A 27108-nucleotide genomic window follows, 5' to 3' on the forward strand; every position below is an offset into this window, starting at 1 on the left:
CCATTCGCGCGGCGTCGAATCCCGGGCAACGCGTTCGATGATCGAAGGCTCGAGGATCAAGGATCCCTTAACCCTTTGACGCACCATTTTCTTCGCAGAATTTACAGAAATTTATTCACAAATTAGAATTTACTCGTTGCATTGAATCCAATAAAATTTTCTGAAAAAATACATTGGCAATAGAATCCGGTATTGAATAAAAATTCAGAGGACTTTAAATAAATTTTAGTTGAAACAATGTAAACTGATTGACGCGGCACTCAACGTGTCATTGTTTAATTCCGTGCTTGATTGCTTAAATATTAATAACAAAGGATTAGAATTTTGTTATCATTAACATCCATATTTAATTGTTTGTTACCGGTAAATTTCCATCGCGAGTCGAACTAGTCGAGGTACGGCAAGGGGTTTAAGCGACGCGGTAAACTTCTCTCCCATACGTTCCCGCGGCGTTCACTTGTACGGCTTGATTGAATGTCCATTTCGATTATCAGATAAATCGAGCCCGAGATTATGTTGTTTCCCGCTACTCTTTTTTTACATTCCCCGGAGGCCATCGAGCCCCCGTGCGCCATGTTTCGCATCGAGATCGGTATCTCGATCTCCCCCCTCTCGCGTCCCAAAGAATTCCAATCTCGGACGAGTTCGTGCGCTTTTTTAGAAATCAATGCAATTAATTTCTATCTTCTTTTTCTTCACTGCCGCTCGAAATACGACGCGCGGCTCTTATCGAGACGAAACGTAACGGTGGATCGGAAAGAAACGGTAAAGGCTGGAAATTGACGTAATAGATAACTGTGGAGTGATTCCGCGGGGGGAGAAACAAGTGCCGACACAATTACGCGTCGCTTTAACTTCACCCGTGTCGCGGAGCCAAGAGACAAGCTCTCTCTCTTTTTCGAAGTATGTCGAAGAACGACCAAATCGTCAAAGAATTCTTTCGCTCGGCGTTCCCGTTCGGCGCATCGGTAATTACCGGCGCGACGCCGCGTTCGCGTATCGAAATTCTTGGTGAAATATTCGTGGCTCCGGATGCGGAGCTCGGAGCAGCGAAAACGAGATCCCTCCGGAAAAAAGGGGTGAACGCGGGGGAGTAGTGTAGCGACGCGCTTTCAGTCTCGTGTCGTCTGTGCTGTGCGGTGCTTCGACAGCGCGGCGCAAGCTTTGTATCCTGGGTCCGTGAGAAAAATACGCCGACGGTTCCCCCCGTGGTAATAGACGTTGAACGAACCAGAGATTGTCTGTCCGTCAGCGACGTGCCCAAAGGGAGCCCCTCTCGAATGGATCGCGAGACAGAAGGTGGAATCGCGTGATCATTGATCACCGGGAGAAAAAAACCGTTCGCCGGTATTGAAACATGAAATCGCCGACGGTGCTCGAATCATTTTCTTAAATAAACTCGGCTCCTTAAAAAAAGCCTTCCAGTATTTCGTCTTTCGGGGCTACGTTGATTAGGATCGTTTCGTCCTCGACCCTTTGCACTCGAAGCCGTTTTAACTATAAATGTAAAACAATTATCTTGACTCTAGTATTTCTATGGTATGCAATAAAATGGACTTTTATTTTCGCTGCTAAACAATTTTTTCAATCTGAACTTTATTGTTGTAAAAATTAGTTTGGAACGTAATAGAATCATTTTAGTGGTGCCTTAATTCTAGTCTCACGATTGACCTCCTTTAATTTAATTTTTAGACATCAGGGAATTCAAATTTCGATTTAATATAAATTTGCTTTCGATTTAATAGACATAGCAGCATTATTTATTGAATCATGGGATGTTCATTCCGAGTCTGTCTCGTTATTATAGTTTAAGAGGTTAATCCCCGTCGACGGCCGCATTATTTATTCTGCGATTAAACACGACCGCTCTCTATCTCCGTGAAATCTCGAGAATTGTACTCCGCCGTGCTCGCAGGTAGCAATATAAGACCCAATTAACGCGCTTAAATCGAATCGTTACAAATCGAGCATGGATGTTTTAACGCTTGTAATTTTGATGCTCACTGGAACCTGTTCCGAGAGAGACGCGCCCCTGCGCCTTGATAAAATCTCGAAAATGTCAACTTCGCGACGATCGAGGCGTTACTTGCGCAGAGAAACCGAATCGAACGTAGCGAATCTCGAGAAACGTATCTTCGCTGCTTTGATTATTTAGACTAGGATCAACATATTGGTCAATCGGTACGATTGAAAAATCCAAGGCGAACACATCGACGTTTTCCTTTCGTTTCTTTCGCCGACGCAATATACCGCGATTGATTACGAAAATAATTTCCGTGGGAAAGCCGAGTTTCATTAAGCGCGCGTAGCGAAACAGGCCGCGCCGGCGAGCGCGCCCGCTGATGGATCCGAACGATTTTTCTAGGGTACTCCAATAACCGAGTTCTCGAAAATGTAATAGAGACTCCGCCTGGCCGAAGAAAGATAGTAATGATCCCTCCTAACCCGGATGCTTCTTGCCTCGCTCCTCTGTCGAGGCTGCGCTTTCCAATTACCCATTGTCGACTCGAAATCTGCTGTACGAACAGCGCCGATAGAAAAACGATCGGCTCGCGTGTTTCGGCTACGGAGATCGGCGGTGCCGGGATCGTAACTGGAATCGAATCGATTGCGCGGGGGGCTCGGAACAATTTTGCGATAACACCCGTTACACGTCGAATTTATTTAAGATTAGAAAGACGCGATGGTTGAAATCGCCTCGCCTCGCTTTTGCTCTTTCGAAGTTGTTCTTGTTTGGTCGAGGTTATGTTATATATTTGGTCTTTGGAACAATTCTTGTTATAAAGATATTTGCAAGGGTATTAATTTGGAATATGTTGTAATAATAGCGAAATTTTAATTTTGTTAGTCTTATAAGGAAATATATGTTGGCTGGTTTTAATTTCGTTTAAAATTCTTCTAAAAATTTTTTAACGCACCCTTGGAGCTTCCAGTTTCCCTGTAAACCGGAACGAGTCACGCGACGGCTTAAAAATATCGTCAAAAACCTCTGCAGTTACGCAACATTATTTATCCACCGAGTCGGCACCGCCGGATCGTTGATTTGCATAGAGATCCGCGATTTATTTATAAAGCAGAGCTGCCGCGTTAAAAATCGCTCAGGATTTATGTGTCAACTACGCGGAGAGGACGGCTTCCGTGTAAATTATTAGTATCAGAATAGCGGAATGTAGCAACCGGTGGACATTTTTTTCGGCGGAGGACAGAATTTACGAAGGCGACCGGTGTTCGCCGGATTCGAAGCAGCCGGGTGATAAATACACAGTTTTCAATGATTCCGTGCTGAATTCCGCGGCAACTTGGTTCACGGGACGGGGAGGTAGGGACGGAGGGAGGGAGAGGGTTCAGGGGTGCCGGTGCACGCGCCCAGCAAGTTATCAAAGGGATTAAACAACTTTGCCGGGTGATTGATTACTCGATGCGCCGAGCAGCGTTAAAACTTTCTCGCGGCGAGTCCGCGCCACCCACGCGGCGGGCGGTCTCTTTATCTGTTTCGTACTTTGTTCGGTATCTAGTTCTCTGGCCTATGCGCCGCCGGGGCAACTGATTCTCGCACCTTATTATTCCTTTCGTAAATCTCATCGCTAATAACGCGGCTTTAATTCACAATCCAATAACCGACACCGGGCCCGCGTCCCGATGGGCTTAACAAATTACAGTTTTAATTACTTCGGGGGTTCTATCGCGCCTTGTTTCGCGCTTCTTCATTATCTCGGTGGGAGGGGAGTGCGCCGCGGAGAGAGGGAGATAGGTAGACAGATAGAGAGTGCGATAGATAGATAGATAGATAGCTAGATAGAGTGAGAAAGAGATAGAGAGACATAGATAGATCTAGAGAGAGACAGACAGACCTAGAGAGCGATAGAGAGACACAGAGAGAGAGACAGAAAGACCTAGAGAGAGATAGAGAGAAATGGAGGTAGAGAGACATAGAGAGAAATAGACAGAGAAATGGCGATAGAACAAAATACAGAAATATAGAGACGGAAATGGAGATACAGAGAAACAGAAAGGGAGACAAAGAAACAAGAATTGATAAAGAAAGAGAGAAAGAGAGAAATAAAGAGACCATCCAGTCAGCCTACGCCCCACCAGTTAGTTATTATATCCGCCCGAGTAATTACTGTGTCTCTGGATCATCGAGCTCCTCTTTCAATACAGCCCTTTTATTCAGCGCGCGTTGCGGACAACGCGCTCGCTCGCGCTTGCTCGTCCTTAGGCTGCAATTAAACCATCCGTTGCGCCGATCAAATTGATACGCGTGTTCGCGCGCGCGCGCGCGTACACGCGTTTTCTCCCGCGCCTAATCCCCAATTCATTAAACCGGCCGACAGATCCCAGCCACTTTGTAACAATCCGTCTTTTTAGCCGGTTCCGATTTTTCCCGGCGCGCGCGCGCGCGCGCTCTGCTCCTCCGGGTAATTACGGTGTCAGCTTTCCACGCCAGGTACATATCGGCCGGCAGCGAGTAACCGCGAATTTCACGCGGTTAATAAGACGACGCGCGCGCGCGCGCCTCTTCTACACCCCCGCTCGTCCCCCCTTTCGCCAGCAATTTTCCGACGCGTTCGCGCGTTACAGCGCCGCGCAAAATTTATGGACCACCTATGGCGAACCACGCGCGTACTGACCCATCTCGCCGATACGATCGATTGCATTGTGCAATGGAATACCGTCGCTAATCCTTTTCCGTGCGGCGAGAGAGAGAGAGAGAGAGATATATTGCCGTGGTCGTTTGATACGTAATCGCGCGTGCCTGTTTCTTATGCGGACGGAAAATCTAGAAATTACTGGATAATGCGACCTCGAAGACATGCTTTGCTTAGGGAGATATTCGTGACGGAGATGCGTTTAAGTCTTGCAGTACTGTTCGAAGATATATCGTTGTTGTCTGCGGTTTAAAAAATGTCTTAATGTAGCTAGTAAATCACAGCTTTGTTTCTTTGCTACTCGATTGCGGATTTTATGCATTTGTAGGTCGAATGTACTGGTGAAATACAGTACATGGAAGAAATTAAAGAAAACTAAAAATGCTAATACATTAATTAGAATTTAATTAAAATTATTTGAGAGCAAAATAAGATTGCAAGTGGCTTCTATTTTTCAAAATTAAAATGTTCCATATAATGTTAGGAATTTATCTCGGCAATTTTAACAAACTGCGTTCTAACATCCTTACTATTTTTTATTCAGGTAATTTTGATTAAACACAAGCAATTTTGATGACAGACATTAAGGATACATATTAAAAAATTACGTAAATATTCACCAGGATGTTTTTCTATCTATAATTTTATATTTTAACAGCGAAATATTATTGCAAAATTATTGCAATACCCTAGTGAGAATCCATATATAGATGATTATCCAGGGAAACTCCAAAACATCGTGAAATATTTAAAAAATAATTTCTCTACGAATTGAAAGTAGCATCGCGTGAAATTCTCTATGGTAATGCATACAGTATCACAAAACAGCTTTTTCGCTTCGAATTAGAAGCTTCAATGACTGCATTTAACGTAGCTCGAAGCGCGAACGCATTACCGGTGTCGAATTACCGGAATTAATATGCGCGTCGAAAATGATGAGATCTAATTTTATGGGTCTTCCGTGCCAATAAACGAAAAATATTGCAATTAAGCGTCATCGAAACTCTGAATGCCGCGCTGATGCCACCGGGCAAATGATATCCGCGTGTGTCTTTCGTTATGCTAATAAAGCCAACTACTATAAAGAGAAACAACGCACGATACACCCGAAAGCATATTTCATGCTCGAACAATGGAGATTGCATGTTTCATAGGGAATCGATAAAAATAGGCGACGGAATAAATATTCAAAGATGTCTATCGGTCTTCTGTTCGGTATCTTCCATGGTGTGCAACATATGCTCTTCCTAGCAGTCTCTCGCCACAGACCAGGAAGCAAACACAGTGCTACACGTCGATCATGATTAATATACTCCGATCGCGTGATAACCTCTGTCCTCGCGGAATAGGATTTTAGCTTGCGCGCTGAAACTATGAAAACGATTCTCTCCTCTCCCCCTCTCCCCCCCCTTTTCCGAGATTGATTATGGTGAAACGGAGGAATAATTGTTCGGCCAGGGGTATATCTACGGTATGCAAAGAATATTACGTTGCTGTCTTCCATCGACGTTTCTATCCGATGGATACGACGACGCGCGACTGGAAGCGCATCGCAAATATTTGTTCTGCTACCGAGGGATTTTGCGCGCGCGCTCGTGACTCAGACGAGCGAAACAAATTCGAAGGGTTGACGAGTGTTTATAAAATTTAGAGAGTCGTATTTAGTATTGGAGAATGTATTTGGAGAACTTAAAGAGTTGGACGTATTTATAGAATTTGAAGAGTTGGAAATATTTATAGAATTTAAAGACACAAGATTGCATAGCGTTCAACTTGTTAAAATTATTAAAGAAAAATACGAAACATCTGGAATGCTGCTACATCTTTTAGTCATTGTATATATTTTGTATTTTCTGTAAAGATACTTTATAATACTTAGATCATTATTTTATTTAGTAATAAATTCTTACTGTCATAAAAATTACTTAACTTTAAGAGACTATAATTTGATATACTATAGTCAGAAAGGGTACTTATACCTTTGCAAAAATCTGCTTCAATAAATTTTGTTACATGTTTGTCATATGTTATCAGAATCTTTTTATTAGTTCCAAAATGAATTTATGGTTTCATATTATACTGTTTTTCTTCCGCTAGAAGTGCGAGCGACTCTTTCTCCATATTCACTGTTTTTCATCTTCTACAAGTGCAACCGACCGAGCGCATCAATAAACGAAGAGAAAAGTAGTCCGCGGGTTCCAGGAATGTCTGCGGGGCTCGCGTGCACGTCGCCGCGGACGACAAGTTTTGCGCGGCACTGTATAGCAAAACCGGTGTACACGCGTAACAGCTCGACAGCCGAGGAAACGGTAGACCACGAGCGTCTGACCGTGGCTGCCCTGCGATAATTGCTCATTGCACGCCACGTAGAAATGCCGTTTCCTCCTCTTTCTGTATCCGAACGGTGCCCCTCCCCTTTCTTCCGTGAAGTTACCGGTACAACAGAGCGAGAGAGAGAGAGAGCGAGAGAGAGAGAGACGAGCGCGCGGACCGAACAGAGGCGAGAGAGCAAAAGCCTCGGCGCGCCGCAGCCTTCTTTTCCATGATCGGCTCTCAGTGCGCCCTCTTCCTCGGAGATCAACCTTTACCCTTTCATCTCGGGTAACCTTGGGAAGGGCCCGATTCGAATTCCCGATAGAGAACCAGGCCGGATGTTCTCGTTTTAAGAAAGGCATCGCCGGTATCCACCGGCCTTGTTTTCGATCGACAGTTATCTGCGGTGTCCGGTCACGCAACTGGCCGGCGACGAAGAAAGAAAAAGTGGCCGAACGAGAGAGCCCGGTCTCTCTCTCTTTCTCTCTCTCTCTCTTTCTCTCTCTACCAGCGACCAGTCTCGCTGCCCGATTTATTTATTTGTTCGGCCGTGTAAACCGACGGTACAACGCCGCGAACCTTAAGCCGCGAACCCCGGGACCGTTGATCTTTTTCGGTGCCACGGTAATCGGACGATATTCAATTTATCGATTATATTGTTCCCCGCGCAACGTGTACCGCCTTATCTCGGCGTTTCCGTCTTTTTACCGCGGGTTTACTGTTACCTCGCTGCCCGCAACGGGAAGATGTATACAGTGTGCGAGAAGTTCGCGCACGATACGTTCTTGGTACGGTGCTAACATCACCGGCGGAGTCGTGGAACGATTCTTCCTTTTATTCCGCTGTCACGCTACCTCCGAATGGCTTGCTTTTCTCTTCTCGATTTTAACAATTAATTTCCTTTGTGTTATGATATATTTTGTAAATAATATAATAAGTTAATTCTATATATATTTTGTATATGGTGATTTTTTTGTAACTACAGAGAATTAAGTTTTTTAATTTTGAAGTTAATATTTAGTTCGATGTATTTAGAATTGAGAGGGTGGGTTCTGATGAAGGAAATTACATTATTAGAGATTCTTTAATTTTTAAGGTGTTAACCCTTTGCACTCGAAGCCATTTTAACTATTATTATATGCAGTTACTATAATATAGATATAGCCATACTAAGGTATACTATAATATGGATATAGCTATACTTTCTTATATTAGTATAATATAAGAAAACTACATATCAAGAAAAATGATAATTTACTTACGAAAAAATTCGTTCACGCAAAATTCACCCGCACCCAAGAAATTAAAGAAAGTTTAATAATGAAATTCTGACAAATTCTAAATAAATTCTATATCTCTTCGCAATGTCACTATGCTTGCTTCACCCGACACAAGTGACACAACACACCTAATCCGTAGATTTAATTACGGCATCTGACGGCATCCTCCTTGTCCATGAGAAAAAATCATTAAATCACCGTATATCGTCGTAAAAAAAGCGTGTGGATAACAGTAAATCCCGGGGTAAACTGCAGCGAACGTTAATCCTTGATTACGATTCAGTGGCAAACGGCGGGCAACGCGATATTCTTCGAGAGCTGAAATTACGACCGATAATCGATTAAGTGGTTTACGAAGTGTGCTTCACGGGTCTCTATGCGGCCCGCCCGTCCCTCCGCCACCTCCTCCTCTCGCCCCGCGAGAGGGGGCTGGCTTTCGAAACGAATGAAATTATGCATCGCGATGATAAGCTTCGTACACGAATAACGTTATCGATACATTACCGAGATTGCAGTCGCTTTGTGTACCGGCCCCGGCGGCTGCGGTCCTGTATTGTTACGATTACCGATTCGAATCGATATTCCGTTTTAACGCGATAATGGGAGCCCCGCTTCGTCCACTTCGGCTTCTTTAATTTCGATCAGCCGAACAGATATCGCCGTTTCAATTTTCTTTCGCTCGGAGTCCGACCGATTTCAGAAAATTGAGTGTCCTCTAATTTGCCGTGCCTGTTCCGGATAACTCGCCGATTAATGCGCCGCGGATTCGATGCCTGTCGGAGATCTGCAACCTGTTCGGCGCCGGATAGTGTAGCCGATCGGCGTCGATAGTCGATTACCGGGTGACTTCATTCTATTTTCGAGCGGAATTTTATGTCCATATAAAAATGTGTGTGTATTTATAAATATACATATGTTTATATATTTATCTCTTTATTTATAATCGAGAGAAAATATTATATCTCATTTATAAATATATTATATATATTTTTATAAATATACTTATCAATGAGAAATAATATTTTCTTTTATTTTAAATTCACTAAGTTATAATTATTTGTTAAAAAGTTCTCAGAATCGCTTGAAAATTATTTCCATTTTGTGATAGCGAATTCGCGAAATTTTCTGTCAAGTTTTGGAAACTTCTTTCACGAATTTTAACATTTTAGCTGTCAATTTTTATTACTGTATACAAAGAGATATGTTTTACAGTTTTGGGATAGTTTTCTCGCATTCCTCTGGCTAAATAAGATAAGAGAACCATGAGAAACGACCGTAGGTAACGTAGCATGGCGCAGTCTTAATCTGCTGTTGGAACTTTTAATTACTTGAAGGACTTGAATAATTAAATTACTGGATTTAAATTATGAATACCATATGTTACCGAATATACACCTGAAATATAATTTACTGGCAAACATCGCATATAAATACTAGCGTATCTTTCTGAGCAGATATTACTCTAAAATATATATTAAAGATTTAATAAAATTGAAATGAATTAAAATAAAATTAAAAAGAATTAAAATGGAATTAATTTGAACTAAAATGAATTAAAATTGAAAACTTGCGTGTTATGACATCAATTATATCATAAATATTCCTCCATTTTTCGAACATAAACTTAAGAAAATATAACATAACTTTCAAACAAGTCGCACTCGTCTCCGATCGCCATAGTCGAAGGCACTATCTATCGCGACCTACTTCGCTATCTAACCGCTGCAGCGGCTCGCCATTTCGCGCGAGCAGCGCGACGGCATTCCCGTAAATAAAATAGACCGCATAAGAAAAAGTGTTTCAATTATTCCCGGCGTACAGTCGCAAGCGAGCAGAACGGTTCGACCACCCCCTCGTGTCGGCCACGAGGATCGCATAATTCCGGAACCCGGGCTATCGATTCTTCCCGGCTTGGCGCGGCTTGTACACAGATAAATTAATTAATCCTCGGCCGGCGAGGAAGGGGGTGGGTGACGGACCCCGCCGTGTATGTCCAAGGGACCCGTCTTTGTTCACTTTGATACTTTTCAATCCTCTCGGTTCTCTCCGCGAGCTCTTTTCTTCTCTCTCTCTCTCCCTCTCTCTCTCTCCCCTTTTCGCCACATATCTACAGAAGATTTCTCGAGGGAGCTCCTTGACTGCGGGATTGTTGGCGCCTCCCGAGTAGTTCACCCGGGCACCACTCTGCCCAGGAAAGGAGGTATCTCGCCCAAGTTGGCAGTCGTTCAAGCACAAGCGGCCGGGCGTGGATCGGCCACTGAACCGCTGCCCATTTCCGCGAACAATGAATTTCGCACTTATAATTGGATGTGTCGCTGTTACGGGCGTTGCTCCTAATGGTAAGTGCACGGGCGGACCGTGGGGGCGAGGCGGGGGGCGCGCGGAGGTGAAAAGCGGAGAGCCGCGGCCGAGAAGAGTAACCTACTTTCCTTGGGAACCGGGAAGAGGAAATTGTAGCCCAACTAAAGCGCAATATCTATCGTCGGCGACGTGCCGTTACTGCTTAATGTGTCGAACGTGTGGTGGGGGGAGGGGGGCAGGGGGGACCGCCACGGCTAACACCCGGGTCTGGAGTAGACAACTGGAAGGGCTATTAGCGTCCACTGCGAAATTATCTGCGACCCCATAGCCGGGCCACGGTTTTTCCAACGATCGGAACTCCCCCTCCCCTCCCCCCTCTACGTCCTTTCTACCTGGGTTTTAATCCCCTGGAACCCTCGCGTCCGGGCCTTCGACGATTTATTCTGTGAGTTTTTCGGATCGGGGCGGACTCTCGTCGTCGTCGTCGTCTCGTTTCCTTTGTTTTTACCTGAGGGGGGAAAGTCGATATCTGGAAGATGCGACGATGCGAGCTGCGCGAAATCGTTGCGGCGTTGCTGAAATTTTTTAGCGGAATCGGCCGAGTTTGTTGCAACTTTTGGCAGAAATTGAGATAGTAAAGGGACTGCTTTGATGTTCTTCTTTAGTGGCGAATTTGGTAGATGAACTAGTTTTTTTTTAATTATTAGGGGAGGCATTTGGAATGTAGATTTAAACTAAAATTTTACTTATATATTTAATTTATATAAATATAAATGGATTTAATTAAATTTAAGTTATATAAATATGCTTCCATTTGGTATTTTTGGTTTTATTCGAATTTATATGGAATTAACCATGTATGCTTATAAAGGACATTTACTATTTGACAATTTATCGAATACAGACAAATTTAATAATGTAAAAACTGCTCCGAAAATACCTTGGCATAATCTTAACATAACCTCGATAATTTATCCAATACAGAAAAATTTAATAATATAAAAATTTATCCGAAAATAGCGTAGTAATTATCAGCGTCGCTTGAAAATCGCCACTCGACCGCAAAGGGTTAAACACTATATATTATTTACTGTACGAATTTTCGCGTAATTCCATTAAATACGTTCTTTTAATTTCTACTTCAACGCCGGTCCTCCGTAAAAATGTGGCACGGTGTACAAGGGTCGAATCTTTCTCTCCCGACGCGAAACCAGTTCACTGTAAAATGAGAATTGAAGGGTTCGGGGGAAAAAGGATGAGAACGAATAAAACCCCTCATTTCAGTTCTTCCTATCACAGAATAGAGAAATGCGGGAAGGATGAAGGTCGTTTGTTACGTAAGCTACATTCTGTGCCACGAATTTTCGAATCAATTTACTCGAAAAATCCTATTTTTGACGTTGCCCCTTCGTTCGCCGTAGAATCGGCTTACAATACGTCTCTACGGTATTGTTAACCATTTAGTGTCCCCTTTCCGCACCGACAAAAATGAACAAATGCTCCTTTTGCAAGGAACAAAGTTTCAATAGCTTTTTTACATTATCGTGTTGCAGGGACTCTGACACCTTTGTTGCTGCTTCGAATTCGGCTAAATAAATAAAATATGTGTTCTGCTATATAATAAATATTCTATCATATTTTATTAAGTTAAAAGATATATCAATCTCTAATTTTCTTTAAAACTTCTAAATATAAAATATTGACATTTGTGGAATTACTGTAATAATTAATCTGCGAATTTTACGCTTTTGTTACAAAAATTGTTCCAAGAAATTTGAGAAGGTTAATAAAATTTAAGAGCATCGTTACATTATTTTCAACTAATTAAATTTATTTTGCATACCATCCGCAGTCCAACAATAACAATGAAAAACCTGCACTTTGAACAATACGGACAGCCTGCCGTCAAAAAGTTGTCGCATCCCAAATACCACGCTGCTCCAATAATTCGTTTCATTTTCGACCGATACGCGTGGAGCGCGGGCTTTCAGTCTCGCGGAATTATTAAAACGAGCCCGCCTAGCAGAGGTTCCCGCTCGTTTCAAGTTGTCCAACAGCAACGCGAGGCACGGTATCGCGGAAACGCGTGTACCGGCGCGACCAAAAATTCTTCGCCGCGATATCAAGCGGCGCACGCTAGACGGAGCGCACAGCATCGAGCATAATGCGCGTCGGCGGCCATAAATTATTTAACTGCTAGGACGCGGAGCGACAGTTGGCGGCGCGAGTCGGAACGGCAAGCGAATGGCGGATAAAAAAAACAGAAAAGAGAGCAGAAGCGTCGGGACGCTGCAAGTTTTTCTATATCGAGAGAGAGAGAGAGTCGCGCGGAGGATGATTGACGCGTTTGTCCGCGGCGGTGGACGCGCGCGGCAAAGTTTTGCCCCATCGAGCACCCGCTTCCTTCTCCGCGCGTTCCGCCCGGAACCGCGTACGTCGCGGCCGTCCGCGCGGCGTGAATTTCCAAGCGTTCCGCGGGAGCTCGCGCGCCGGAAGCGTCGCTGCCGAGGATCTCCCATATAATTCGTCGGCGTCGTTCTTCCTGAATATATCATGGAACCCGAAAAGGGTCGAAGGGCGGCGTTCTTGTTTTTGCGCTAGGCGGGGACATTTTCGCGGGGTCAACGCGGGCGCGGGCGAGAGCGGGCGAGAGCGGACGTCGCTCGGCGTCGTTTTCCTTTCGGAAAGACTGCCTGGCGTGGCCTCGCGCGGCCACCGACGCCCGGCGTCGCCGACGCCTGCACAAAAGCGCTACTTCAGCTTCATTCATTGTGTAGTGTGCTCGACGTCGTTTCGTTTCAAAACGCCGATTTTTCTTCCTTTTCTTTTTTTTTTTCCACCCCGACGCTACACACAACGACGCCCCCGTCGCTCGCCACTTTCACGCAGTCATGCCGCGTAAGTACTTCCCGCGCGATACCGTTCTCGAAATCGCGATCTGTCCCCTCGATTCTATGGACGCCGCGTGCCGATCCAGTAAAGGATTAGGTCTGCCGGAAAATTATGTCCGCTAATGGCATCTTATTTTAGAGAGAACGCTGTCTGCGATACTTTCGTTAATTAATTTTTACTTCTCCAGGATTCTGAAATATGCATTTTAATAAGTAATTTTCTGTGAAATTGTATCAAAAATTGTATCTCCTCTCCTCAAACCATCGAGTTTTATTTAAAAATAGCAGGACAATTGTAGAGAATATACCGCGCCGTTCGCAGCAAGAACATACAACCCCGAAGAAGCATTTTCCGCAAAACATTTTCCAGTAAATCGAGTAAATTCACTCGGCAATTTCGTATCCACCGAGACGTTCACCCCGAACAAGCACCGTGTATCTTTCGGAATCGTTTCTTAGAACCCGGTCCGTTACACGAAGCGTAGAACCGAGCGCAACCCATTTAGCAACAGCCTCGCCTAAACACGGTGAAAGAGATAGAGAGAGAGAGAGAGATCTTTGAACGCCGAGTTTCCTAAAAGATTCTAGTTCGCGTTCTCGCCTCAAAAAAAATGTTTACCAAGTATTTTGGCGGTGGAGGAGAGATCGGGACGAGGATAAAGAGTGAGATCGATGTTTCGAGTCATCGGGACCGGAAAACCCTCTTACAATTAGAGGGAGCCGAGGTCGAGGGGCCGGGGCCGGGTTTTAAGTAGAATTTTCGCCGGTTTACCCGAATTTACCCGCGCGGCACCGGCGTGATTCAAGTTAATGGTTTTTTGCTAGCGCTCTCTCACTCTCTCTCTCTCTCTCTGATTCTCTATCTCTCGCTCTCCTTCTCGCCCAGCGTGCAGCGGCACCCTGGCCAACCGGTATCTCCGGTGAAATTTCAGCTGGCAACGAACTTTTAACTTTTTATCTCGTCGCGACGCGGCGGCTGAAACTGAATTCAACTTTCCTCTTGTAAGGTCGCGCTCTAGCTTCGCCCGGCTAGACGAGCGAGCGAGCTGGATGTACCGACGTTGATATACGAAGTAACGCGGCTCCCGCGCGTTTTCTTTCCGTGAAGCAACCCTCCCCCCCGAAGAACCGGAGTCGCTTCATCCCCCGGCGGCGGAGCTTGCAGAGTTAGGGGCGGTGAATGCGGGGCCGCCGCGCGCGTTGCTTAAGAATACGCGGCGGCGGTGGCGGGTTAGGCTCTCGTGCCACACCGTTCCACGTGCACGTGGGTGAATAAGGCCTCGGCGTGGCTAAACTCGGTCCGCCGGCAATCCTCTCATTAAAGGAGGGACCTCATTATACGGGTGCGAGCTAGAGAGCCGAGCCGAGCCGAGCCGAGGGAGAGGAGAGCGGCGCTCTCCGTGCCCTTGTGCTACGATTATATTACATTATTGTAATTGATCGCGGCACATGTAACTGCGGCGTGATTCTTAAACAATAAACTCATTATCCGGTAACAAGGAGCAACGCGATATACGGCGCGCCGCCAGTAATAACCTATCTCTCGCGAGAGAGAGACCCCGGGTCCGGAGCCGACCGGAGAAACCTAGCCGAGCACAACGATCCTCCAACGACCGATTCGCGTTTGATCGATCGCTCGACCGGTCCCGACGGTCGTAAACCGTGCACCGCATCGCCAACCTGCCCTCTTTTCACGCTGCATCCTTTCTCTTTCTCTCGCTTTCTCTTTTACCAGTCGGTCCTCTCGCTTCGCTCCACGCTCTCCGTTCTGCTCGAATCCGCTCTTCCTCCCTCGCTCCCTATCTCTCTCTCTCTCTCTCTCTCTCTCTTCTATTTCTCTCTTCTCTTTCTCTCTTCTCTTTCTCTCTTCTCTTCCTCTCTTCTCTTCCTCTTTTCTCTCTCGCCTCCTCTCTTTCTCCCCCTAGCCACCTACCCTCCGCCGCGGCTCAAACACTCCAGAACGAAGCGCACCGCCGCTTGGAATTCATCCGATCTTTACCATTTGCTCGTAACAAATCGCCAGCGTTTCGAGAGCGGAGAACCGTGTTGAACGTGCCTCGGCGAGTACCATGCTCCGTTGCGTTATTTGCACACTTCGAACATATTCGGGTTTTCCCGGTGGCCGCCGAGGGATCTTGTCGCGATATCGGATGATTAAAATCATCCGTATTCCTCGGCCCCTCTCCGCGCTTTTGTTCCATCGCGGATTCGATTGTATCGCCAGCCGGAACGCTGCCGCTTCCTTTCGTTTGCCGATAATTATGGGAACAAGTCCGGCTTCCCCAATTCTTCGGAAAACGTTGATTCCGTTCGACCGGCGCCGGGGACCGATAACTTTTTGATCGATTTCCCCGATTTTCGCCGTTTCGCGGTTCAACTGTTCGCGCCGACTCGTTCGCGGTCGAAAACGGCCGAGAACGAGCCATGTCGGAGCGACGCGGGTTCTTGCGACTCTTTTTTTCCGCGTCTCCTCGCGTCCGCGTCCATTCAGACCGGAACAAATCGCGACACCGGCCCGGGGAAAATCGAACGGAAATTGTACTTTGATGTCGGCGCGGCCGCAAGTACGTTCCGCCCGGTATCGGGAAAATTCTGATGGGACTAGCGGATTACTTTGTTCGTCCTCGATGCGCGCGCCACTGACACGATTTACACAAACACGGATATCGGGCGCAGTTAGTTTCCGCGGTTTAATAAAACCGGGGGGCCACGCGCAACAAGTGACTCGCGCGGGCGCGCGCTCGCGATCGCATGTGCGCGCCTAATTCTTTTCGCCGAGAACCGTTGGCTGCGACCGTCGTCGTCGTCGTCGTCGTCGTCGCAGTTCGGGAAATTGTGCCGCGCGTTATTTGCGGCCCGTTCAATTACGAGTAACGGTCGCGACACGAAATTCGAGCGATGGATCCGCGGTTGGTCAAGGTTCCGGCCTGGCACACCGATGGAAATGTGGCACGTTCGCGGGGCTACCCTCTCGCCCTTCCCCTCCCCCCTCCCCCTCCGGGATGAAAATCGAAGCAATCATGCGGCGGCGGCCGGAACGCGAGGCCGGTCGGGAACCGCGGACGCCTAATCAGCCGATTGTGCCGAGGAAATACCGTTCCCATGGAATGTTAATGCGATCTTCACCGGCGATCCTTGGAAACCGCGGGTTCCACTTACAGGCAAGGCCAACCGGAGCGCCGGGACACACAAACCATTTCGACGGCGCGCCGCACGCACATATCGTTGCGCAATAACGCCGTTTCAGAGGCTTTCCTCGAGGATAATCGAGGAAACGGACCCGCAACGAAACCCCGCGCGCGACCGAGCTCCTCCTCTCTTTCTCCGGCCGTGGGGTCCTCTCCGAGTTTTAATGGAGACATTCGCCTCGACGCCGATCTCTTCCGCGTTTCCGACGCGAATCACACTGGCCTCTGCTCTCGTCGGGGATCTCGCGCTGTGCGGCGAGAATAAAGACTCGTGAAACAAAAATGTAAAATACAGATGTTCTTGTAGGACGATATTAAGGTATCGAAAGTGTAATTGTGTCAAAGTGTAACGAAATTGTTGTATGCTTATGTATACGTACATGTCCTATAGTAAGAAAAGAGAATGTCGAACATTTTTTAAGCGAAGCTCAATTATTTTCAATTTCCAGTTAAAATATTTCAGGGAAGGTGTAAAATATTCTTAGATTAAAATACTTTCCAATTTTTTGTTTGTTATATTATAAGAAAGTTATATTATAATATACTATTGATATTATTAGAAACTATTTCAATCTTAGAATATTTTATGTCGTCTCTGAAATATGTTAACTCGAAGTCGAAAATAATTGAGCTTTAGAAAAATGATTATTAATATTGGTATTTTATACTAACTATAAAAATGTGACAACAGTCACTCGTAATCGCGAAATAAGGTTATTTGAAGTAACTTTTTCCTTAGCGAAAATGCAATCCGCCATTTCGTTTACGAGTTATTAACGAAAAACAGTGACCAATGAGAGGCGAGGTCGCTTGGCGCTGGGCGGCGCAGCCTACGCGCGAATGAAACCCAGTTCTAGCTAACTGGCTCGACTGCCTCGCGCCAGTTGAACTCGTCTCTCATTGGCCACGGTTTTTTTATTAATAACTCGTTAACGAGACCTTAGAGACAAATTTGTAAAGGAAAAAGTTGTTTCAAATAACCTTAGAAATCTCTTATTTCTCTATTATGAATAACTTTTAGGACACCTTGTATAACACGTACATATACATAAGCACGTAATAATTTGACAAAATCTTGTATCGTTACACGAGGATATTAAACTTTTCATTTTTGTTCCGCGTGACCGCACTGCGCGTCGTTACGCGCGGCCACTTCCTCTTCCTCTCTCCTTCTCTCTCTCTCTCTCTCTTCTCTCCTTCCTTTTCCACCTCGACAATCAATTCTTTAAAGATATTCGACAGTTTCCAAGGCACAATGAGCGTAGGCTTTACCTGATCAACGGTTTTGATAAACGACCGATCGCGATTAGATACCGAGATTAAAGCTATCTCGTCGGAGCTTCGCAGAACTTTGCAACACGCTCTTTTCGCGAGCTTAACCGCGGGTATAAACTATGGGAATCCCGTGGGTATAGATTATCGCACGTGATAACACGACGACCATAATTTCAATAGATGTCGGCCTGGCGAAGCCGGCGTTGGCGTAATGCATGGTTTATCAATTACGATTCAGTATTACAGAGTTCGACGGTGCCTCGCGCTAAATACGCAACAGACGGCCTTACAATCCCCTGCGATCGGGCGTTTTGTCGTTTATTCTGCGATCGTAACTTCCTCGTCGGTGCACGGTCTTGCGAAGTATTTTATTCCGTGGTTTAATTCTAATTTGCTGAGTAGATTTTGCCTTAGGGTATAATAGGGTAGTGGCGTAGGTTACTGTGGGATGACTGACCAATTACTGTGCTCTTGGTTTATTTGTAAGAGTAGTTAACTTCATGTTTAGCAAGTAGAATGTATTAGTTAAGTTTTGTTTAATTTTATTGTGATTATTTTTTAGTATAAAGATTTGATACTTTCATTTTATTTGTTTTTAAAGAAAAATATTTAATACGGTTTTTTGAGCCTTTCATTTTGCTTATTTCTGAATAAAGAGTGTTGAGTTAATTATGCCAGGAAACACACAGAAGGCCCAGCATGTTTACTAATATTTACTAATTTACTAAACGATGACAATAAATATTAAAGTTTGTTGCTATTCGAAGTAACTTATGTTTTTCAACTTTTTTAACAGGGCTTGGAATAAAAATTTAAAAAATGCATTCCATAGTTATTTTATACGAAAGATGTGAAAATTATATATTCCTAGTTGAAATTCAGAAAATACAATTTTCCCTATCTCTAATTATTCACAACACTGTCAAAGTCGACAAGTAAATAAAAAAATTAGTAAAAAAAGAGTCACTTATTTCCTTCTGTCTCTCTAAATAACAATAAAATATAACGAAATTATTATAAAGTAGACTATCCCCTCCATCATCTCCACAAAATTCAAGTCACTTATCCAAGTTTAAAAACAGTCACGCCATTTTGCAAGTATCCTCAAGTACATCGCCGCGACCGTATAACCGAGAGAAGTCCGAGACGCCGAAACGGAAACAGCCAGAGCAACATTCGATTCACAGGGGTCCGTGTAAACGAGGACAAGATCCAGTTCGGTAGAGTCGATTTCGTGGAAAACCGTTCAAAGATGTTGAAATCGTGTAACAATCGTCGAAGTTCGGGGCATGCTCGACTGGAACGATACCGAGAGTCGAGACAATTTACACAGAGAGCCGTCGAGGCGAAGCGTCGAAGAAGCATCCCGTGCGCGTATCCCGAGGAGGATCGTGCAGGTATATCTGCGCGCGAGGTAACGGAAAATCGAGTAGTCCTCGGGAAATAAAGATGGAATTGAATGCGGTGTAGAAGAGAGAGAGAGAGAGAGAGAGAGAGAGAGAGTTTTGAATGCGGCCTGGGTCCGTTCTCGTTGGAGGAGCACGGGGGATCAAATCGCAGCCACCCTTGCGCCGCCATTTCCCGGACATGGACGCGTAGCTATGCCACTTTTGATACGGTTCCGCCTGGGCAAGGACCTCTCGACCCTGCCTCGGGTCGAGGCAGAGCTGGAGGGTCGTCGTGAGCGACCAGCTGGCAAAGACCTTTCGCTTTACGTTCTTTCAGAGTGTGCACGTGCACGTTCAACGTGCTCGCGAATACAGGGCTTGACGCGTCGGCGTGATATCGCATAAACGTGCGTTCTACGGGGCACCGTAGCGTCGGCCACGGCACGCCATAGAGCAGCACCGGCCACCACCGGGGCACCGGTTTCTATCGAAATCGGAAGAAGCCACGTTGGTCTCGCGAGCGAGGGAGCGCGAGCGCGATCTCCGGCCTCGACCTCTCTCTCTCACTCTCTCTCACTCATACTCTCTCTCTCTCTCTCTCTTCTGCCACGGGTTCGCCCTTCCGCATACTTCCTCGAGCCGGGCGCCGATATTTCACTTGGCTAATGGATTGAAATACCTTAAACTGTTGTCCCTTCTATCGTAGCCCGTAATTACCGGACGAACGTGAAATAAGGCCTTTCCCGCGCGTTCAACCGTATCAGACCCGGCCACGGGACGTCTAATGGGCCCCGTTGTTGCGGCTCGTTTCCAGCCGACGCATTGTTGCTTGTCACGATTATGACGCGGTTGTTTATTAATTAACCTTTATGCAAGCAAGCCCGGCGCACGTACGACCGGGCCGGGCTCTCAGCGCCACGGCACCCGCTGCCGCCTTCTGCCTTCTGCCTGCTTGTGCCTGCCTCCTGCTTAGCAGACACTTCATAACGGTTCGCGGCGTTCTTCGCCAACACTCTCCGCAACGGTGACTCGTTAATTCCTTCGCGGAAACAGGATGCTAACTATCTTTTCGATCGCCGGCCTGCCGAGCCGATTCTGAAATTCTACGCCGCCGGTTTTTGTATTCGAATCATCCTATCGCCGCCGAATTCACGCGACGAGGGAACGCCGCGCGACTGTTTCCGGAGTCACACTGTCTTCCTGGTTCAACGCCGGGGGCAAGGTCGAGACAACGGATTTCACATCTTTGTGTGATAACTGCTGGAGTGGGGGGAGAGGTCGACATGTTCCTGCTTTGAAATATTACTGGTACTGGGTTTCAGGTGTTTGCGCCAAGTAAAAGTTATTTTAAAAAATTGCAATGAAAATTAGGTGAATTTTAGTTGAAGACCTTTTTGTATAGTAAAAGTGAATTTTAAAAAATGTTAAAAAATAATCGGATGTTCGTGCAAAGTATAATTTACTTTAAAAGATCGCAGCAAAGATGAGTTCAAAGAGAACTCCTGTATTTCTATAGTAATTTCAGTACAATAAAAATAATATGTAAACACTTAAATAATCAATTAAATAATGTCATCTCCCTATTTTTATTATAAATGAGTACAACCTAGTCTCAATGATCGTCAACATCGTCGTTCGAACGAACATTATCTTACACTATTAACCATCCAGGGATCGGCATTTCTGACATGTCCTTCTACGAATAATAAATCGCACACAATTATAACCTCCCCCCCTGTGTCCGTTCGGAATGTTCGAATTTTTGGCAAGGACATTTTTCTGGCGGCTGACGTGCGCGGTTTTTGAACTACCGGAGCCCTGCAGATATTTCTTTTGCTATCTACACAGTCTGCCTGACGTTATCGCTATGAAAAATAACATTTTTGTTGTTGTTGTTATGGATAGCGATCGTTCTCCAGCTCCGCGGAGACTTTTATGGTCGATTTTATCCAGCGCTGATCACGTTAATGGCGTTTTTATCGTTGGTCTTAAGCAGACCGCGCAGATTTCACGGTTCTCTGACGAAAATTAATCGGATACGAACCGAGAAACACATCCGGAGAATTTAGAACGATGTTCTTTGCGCAGAGACGAGCAGTGTATACAATGTTCGTCTTTATGAGCAGGTAGTGGAACCTTCGGTGAATTATTTGCTATGCAATGAGCTGTTTATTGTATATGTAACTAACCAGGTCCGTAACAATTTGAGTATTTATGTGGCGAGATAATCGAGGAAATCTTAGCTACCGAATGTACAGTTATCTGGGAGCTAACGAAGGTGATCGAATTACTTAATCAGCAAGGTAGAAGCAGTATAGATAGCAAAATTTTACACGTCTGAGTCGATGAAGATTTCTTTTAAAAATTATCCTTTGTCGTGACAATTTAGACGAATTGTTTCTTTAATTTGAATTTTATTTCATTCGCGAAGATTAAAAGTTTTAGAGAAACAATGGATTTAAGGTGAATAATTATTATGAGAGACAATGTTCCTTCGAGATTGAAGGCTATACAATTATGCATTTATAGATTATATATACAGTATTTATTTAAGCTATATAGACAGTACATATTTAAAAAATTGCTAACGAAATAAGAAAGAGTTGCAGTCAAAATATAATTGACGGTAAATCGTGCGTCAACAATTCAAATAAATCTCCATCGATCCATGGATTTAGGTTCCCGCCGGATCAGTCGCGACATACAATTTCCTCTCACCATATACATACATCTCCACCAGCGCGATATTATAACATTTCGCCGTAGCAGTAACCCGGCGCGAGCCATGAATGTTGAAAAAGTTAAGTGGTATTTACGCGTGCCTCTGTACACTATCCGTGGTGTGACTGCGGGAGTCTCGACGCCGGCCAGAGCCCCCCTCGGGTGTCCTGTTTATTCAGCTTCCTACTCCATTCCCGCTCGCTCGCTCGCGCGAGCTAAATATTTACGGGACGAAAAAATTGCAGGCGCGTCCCGATAAAGGGAATCGAAGATGCGTCGTTTCCGTCCTCGCGCCAAGAGGAGAATTCGCACGCCCACGTAAACAGAAAAATCCGGGGTTCCGGCAAAGTGGTCCGATGGCGTATAATTGAAAACTGCCTGGTGTATCCCCTTTGTTCGTTCAATCTCTCTCTACACCACCCCCTCTCTTTTTCGTCGTCGGTTCGCCGCCGTGGCGCGCGGTTGTTTCTAATCGACTTCAAAAACACTTCATCCGCCGCCTGCCGGAAATGTTTGCAGTGCACAGAGAGCCGGCACGTCGCTTCGTGTCTTCGTTCGTGGGAGTACCGAGATGACGGGATGAATAAATCAACAACGAGCCCGGGCACAAAGTCTTCGGGGAGAGATATTACGCCGGCTGTGGAACGGCAATTATTATGCTTCGCAGACAACGGATCATCGAAACGGGCCCGTTGCCGGCGCGGCGACGATCTATCGCGATGCGTTGTCGCTTTCTGTACGCGGAATTCGTGGCGGGAGATACATACTGTGTTCGAATGCGATGATACGGATGCTTAGGGTTGCGGAGCCGCTTACTGTGGGCTCGACGATTTACTGTATAATTATCGAACATAAGAGACTAGATTTTTTTATTGACAAATTAACGAAATATTAGGATAAAATAATTCGAGAATAAACGAGGCGGAAGAATTTAAAAATTCAAGAACAAATAAAATAAGAGAATCCACCAAATCGAGGATATAAAAATATGTAACATAAAAATGAAATTAGCTTTCATATCTTCTTTATACATTGCTTCTTGCAACCATTCAACTACTATTTGAAACACTGTCCATTTTCATCAACGAATTACAGGACAGTAATCTTGCTTCTTAACTCTTTTGCAAGATATTAATCTTGCTTCTTGACTCTTATACAAGATATTAACCATGCTTTTTGATTCTTATACAAGATATTAATCTTGCTTTTTGATTCTTATAGAAGATATTAATCTTGCTTTTCTGATTTTATTACAAGATATTAATCTTGCTTCTTGATTCTATCGCAAGATATTAATCTCGCATCTTCATTCTTTCGCAAGATATTCTCCTACTTCGACGTAGATGATTCACCCTGTATAGTACACGTTTCGGTACACATCCATCACAGACAGTGGAGAAAGAGGGGCGACGAAGAAAGAGGAGCAGAAAAGGAGGCTGTTCTCGCGGGGCCCCGCAGGATTATTATAAATTTCCCCGTCGTCCGTCGGACGCGCGGGCGAAAAATAACGCGTGGCTAAGGCGATGATAAGTGAGTACCAAAGCGTAAACTAAGCAAAAGCATAGTAAATCCTTTCGACCGTGAACGGAAACGACGTCGCAAATAGCCCGCGTAAGCTTTAAAGCCCGCGTTAAACAACGAGACGCGGTGCGCGCGACAAGCCGCGACACGCCTACGGACCGCTCGCGCGCGTAGAAACGCCGCGATTTTTCCCCCGATTTTAACAGATTCCCGGCAAACACCTGTAATGACAACGTGTCTCCGGTATACACCCTTTACACTTTATGTCATCCGATTACCGAGTCGTTGGCGCCGTCGGCGCCGGGGACAGCAAAGGACCAACAGAGGAGAGACGGCAGCCGAACGAGCCCCGAGAGCTGTATTTACGGCGATACGAGCACGTCCCCGCGAGAAGACACCATGGAAATTCCCGGCGATTATCTCGCGCGCGAATTAGAACGCGCGGGAACACGCGAGCCGTCCGTTGCGACGTGCCCGGGAAAATATCGTCGCCGCGACGTTCTCTGTTACGCGCGTCTACTCGATCGTCTCCGTGGCTGCTCGATGACGCGGACGTAATTAGGACGGCTCGGAGAACCGAGGCGCGAGCCGGGAATATCGTCGAAGCCGGGGGGCGGAGTCGTCGGAGCCGTCGAATTCGGCGACCGTCGACAAAATATTTAAATGGGGGATCTCGACGGTGTTCGGGCGCGCCGGTCCCGGAATCGCGGGAATAGCCGGCGTCCCGTGAAACGACAAACATACGAGGAATCAAGGTGGCCCAGAGCTATTTCTCTGCAACTTTTCCAGAAGGATGGCTCGTTCCCTTTGGTGTTCCAGCTCGCATGAAACGTCGGAGACGGCCGCTTCATGACCGAGAAACACTCGAAAGTCTATAGGAGCGTGATGTAACGTCCGCCCTCCCCCCCCCTATCCCGATCGAAGAATCCAATAACTGGAAAACGCACCGGAGCGTGTAGAGGTGCTTTCGATTCTCGGAGTCCTACTCGAGGGAGACGACGGGATGAAGGAGGAGGAGGAGGAGGGGACACACCGTGGTGTACGTCGATTCGTGACGAATCTCGGGGACGAGTGCGTCCGCCTTTTTCCATCGTCGGATATCGTGCCCCCGCGACCAGAAAGAAAAAGAGATATAAGCTCGCCGGAAAACGACTGTCTCTTGAATAGGGCTCTTCTCTCCTTCCGCCTCCTTCTCTCTTCCTCTCTCTTCAACTCTCTTTGGTTTTCTCTTCCTCCCTCTTCCACTGTCTTTGGTTTTCTTTTTCTCTCTTTTCCACTCTCTTCCTCACTCTTTCTCACTCACTCTCACTCTCACTCTCTCTCTCTCTCTCTCTCTCTCTCTCTATCTTTCTGTCTCTTCTTCTACCGCGTTCTCAGTCCTTTCGATCCTCTCCTATCGTTCTCATATACACGCGTGTGCACGTACACCGACGAAACGAAAAATAGCCATGTGTGCGGAGCACTACTCACCGGCACAGGAAGTCCCTCTCGCCTAAACAGAGCTCCAGACAGTGCTGCCGCGAAGAGGCGGTCATCGTTCTGCGCGTGTGCCCCTGCAACCGATGTCCTTGCACCCTGTCGATGCACCAAGCACGCTCGCATGGCTTCACGGCCAAGCAGCTCTTCTGGGCGTAGATGGTGAACACCGGGAACTGCGACTGCGACAGCGCACCTGAAACGAGAAACGAGCAACGCGAATTAACGCACGGTCGGGACATCTTCCGGATCTCGTTACGATTTTTAACCCCTTAACTGCTATTAACGATCTGTCGGATCGCTGTTCATTCGCTACGATTGGATACAATTTAATGAGTATCATTTTTATTATTATTGGATACAATGTAATGAATATAATTTTTTAAAAATTGATACAGAATTTAGTTATTGCGGTAATGAATTTAAATAGTTAGAATGATGTCGAGTGAAAAATATTGAAGTATTGTTGAGTAGATGGTATGCTATATTTGAATATATTTGAGGAGGTTATTTTTAAGCATATTTGAGTATATTTGAGGGGGTTATTTTTAAGTATATTTGAGTATATTTGAGGGGGTTAGAAACAGTGACATTTCTGAAAATATTTATCTTCCAATATCTCAAAATGCAATCCATCAAAAATGTCCAGAAAACAATTGCAATGAATTCCAAAATTCTTATAAATTACTTATTAAATTACATACAATTTCCTTATAAATTATCTCATAAATTATTTCTAAATGTCTCTAAATGTCTCTAAATTACTCCTAAACTATCTTAAAATATGAACAATTTCTACGAAGAAGACTAGACGATCGCGACATCGAATGAAAATATTTTTCGTCGAATCAAACAGCGCACGGTTCCACAGAATTTCCCAATTCCCCTTCGATGCATTTCGAGGTGTCTTTCCGCTGGGGTCGGCCGTTTCGTGAACCAATATCGGCTGCGAATGTCGCGGCGACTCATTGAAGCGGCGTCGAGGCTGACGCTGATCAATGCTTACTATTCTCCGGGGCGAGCGAAAGTAACGCAGGGGAGGGCGGCTCGTTATTCTTGGCCCTGTCGATCACTGGCTTGGAGGGGTCGTTAAGTGGCGGAATAATTTCGCCCGCCCTAATGTCGTTGCCGCGTCATCTCCCTTTGCGAAATCATAATTAATCTCGGCGGGCGCGATGCGCCGCGCGTAGAGCAGTCGCGCGGCGAGAGAGAGAGAGAGAGAGAGAGAGAGAGAGAGCAAGGAAGCAGCGGCTGGTTTTCGATCGTGATTCGTTGGAAAGTTTTCTACCGCGAAAGACGTGACGGGAGGGACAGGTAACGAGGCGACGGTGCGGCCGTGGTACGTCGCCGTGACGGAATACCGATCGGGCCAGGAGGCGTTAAAGACGTTCAATTTACCGCGGGGTGGAAGGCTTGCCGGGTGCTTTCGCGAGCCTAATGCCTGTAAACTAATTTAACGAGCGAAGGGCGCGCTCGCGCGACCATGATCACGGTCATGATCGCGGCGGCGGCGGCGGCCGTGATCGCGACCGCGAGATCCCGAGACCGCAGCCGAGAAAACGTACGGGCAACCCCCCTTCCCTCCCCCCCCCCGTTCCTTTTGCGGCTTCGACGCGATCCGTGATGCGGAATTTTTCGCGGAACGCCGGACAGTAGGAAGATGTTCCTCGTTACGGGCCGAGGGGTAGGCGCATTACAGTAATCAGCGGTCACTTCCGGGGGCCTACATGTAGGAAACAAGTACCACTTACTCGTTATAATGGTACCGCATTACAAGATAATGGAGCATCGTCGGATTGTAAGCACTTCGCAGGTACGAATAGAATTTTATCGGAAGACTGAACAGCTTCCTCCCGTGCCTCCCGTATTGTCCGGGATACCACTGTTTGCCTTTTATTAGACGCTACACCGTCATTCTGTTCGCCGCGCCTCGCCACCGTCTTCTGCCCGCGTCTATACGACCGCAGCGAACTTTTTACACCATTTTACGCCGCTATTCGACCGTTAATTAAACGTGCCGAATACGTTATTTCCGTTTTACGAGCGACTCGACGGAAATCGTTCTATTTTTGCGATTCGCGCGGCGATGCTGCTTTCGAACGAAA

At 46.0% G+C, this 27108-nt stretch overlaps 1 protein-coding gene across 1 annotated transcript in view; it reads right to left on the reverse strand.

Moving 5' to 3' along the window:
* The window catches only part of Neo (ZP and PAN domain-containing protein neyo), a 119633-nt gene that overhangs the window by 60703 nt on the left and 31822 nt on the right, over positions 1-27108 (reverse strand). The window contains exon 2 of the mRNA XM_078178783.1: positions 24998-25199. Within this exon, the coding sequence (XP_078034909.1) occupies positions 24998-25199 (202 nt within the window). The remainder of the gene's footprint in view (positions 1-24997; positions 25200-27108) is intronic.

The sequence above is a fragment of the Augochlora pura genome, chromosome 4, assembly GCF_028453695.1.
Source record: "Augochlora pura isolate Apur16 chromosome 4, APUR_v2.2.1, whole genome shotgun sequence".
Classification (NCBI taxonomy): domain Eukaryota; kingdom Metazoa; phylum Arthropoda; class Insecta; order Hymenoptera; family Halictidae; genus Augochlora; species Augochlora pura.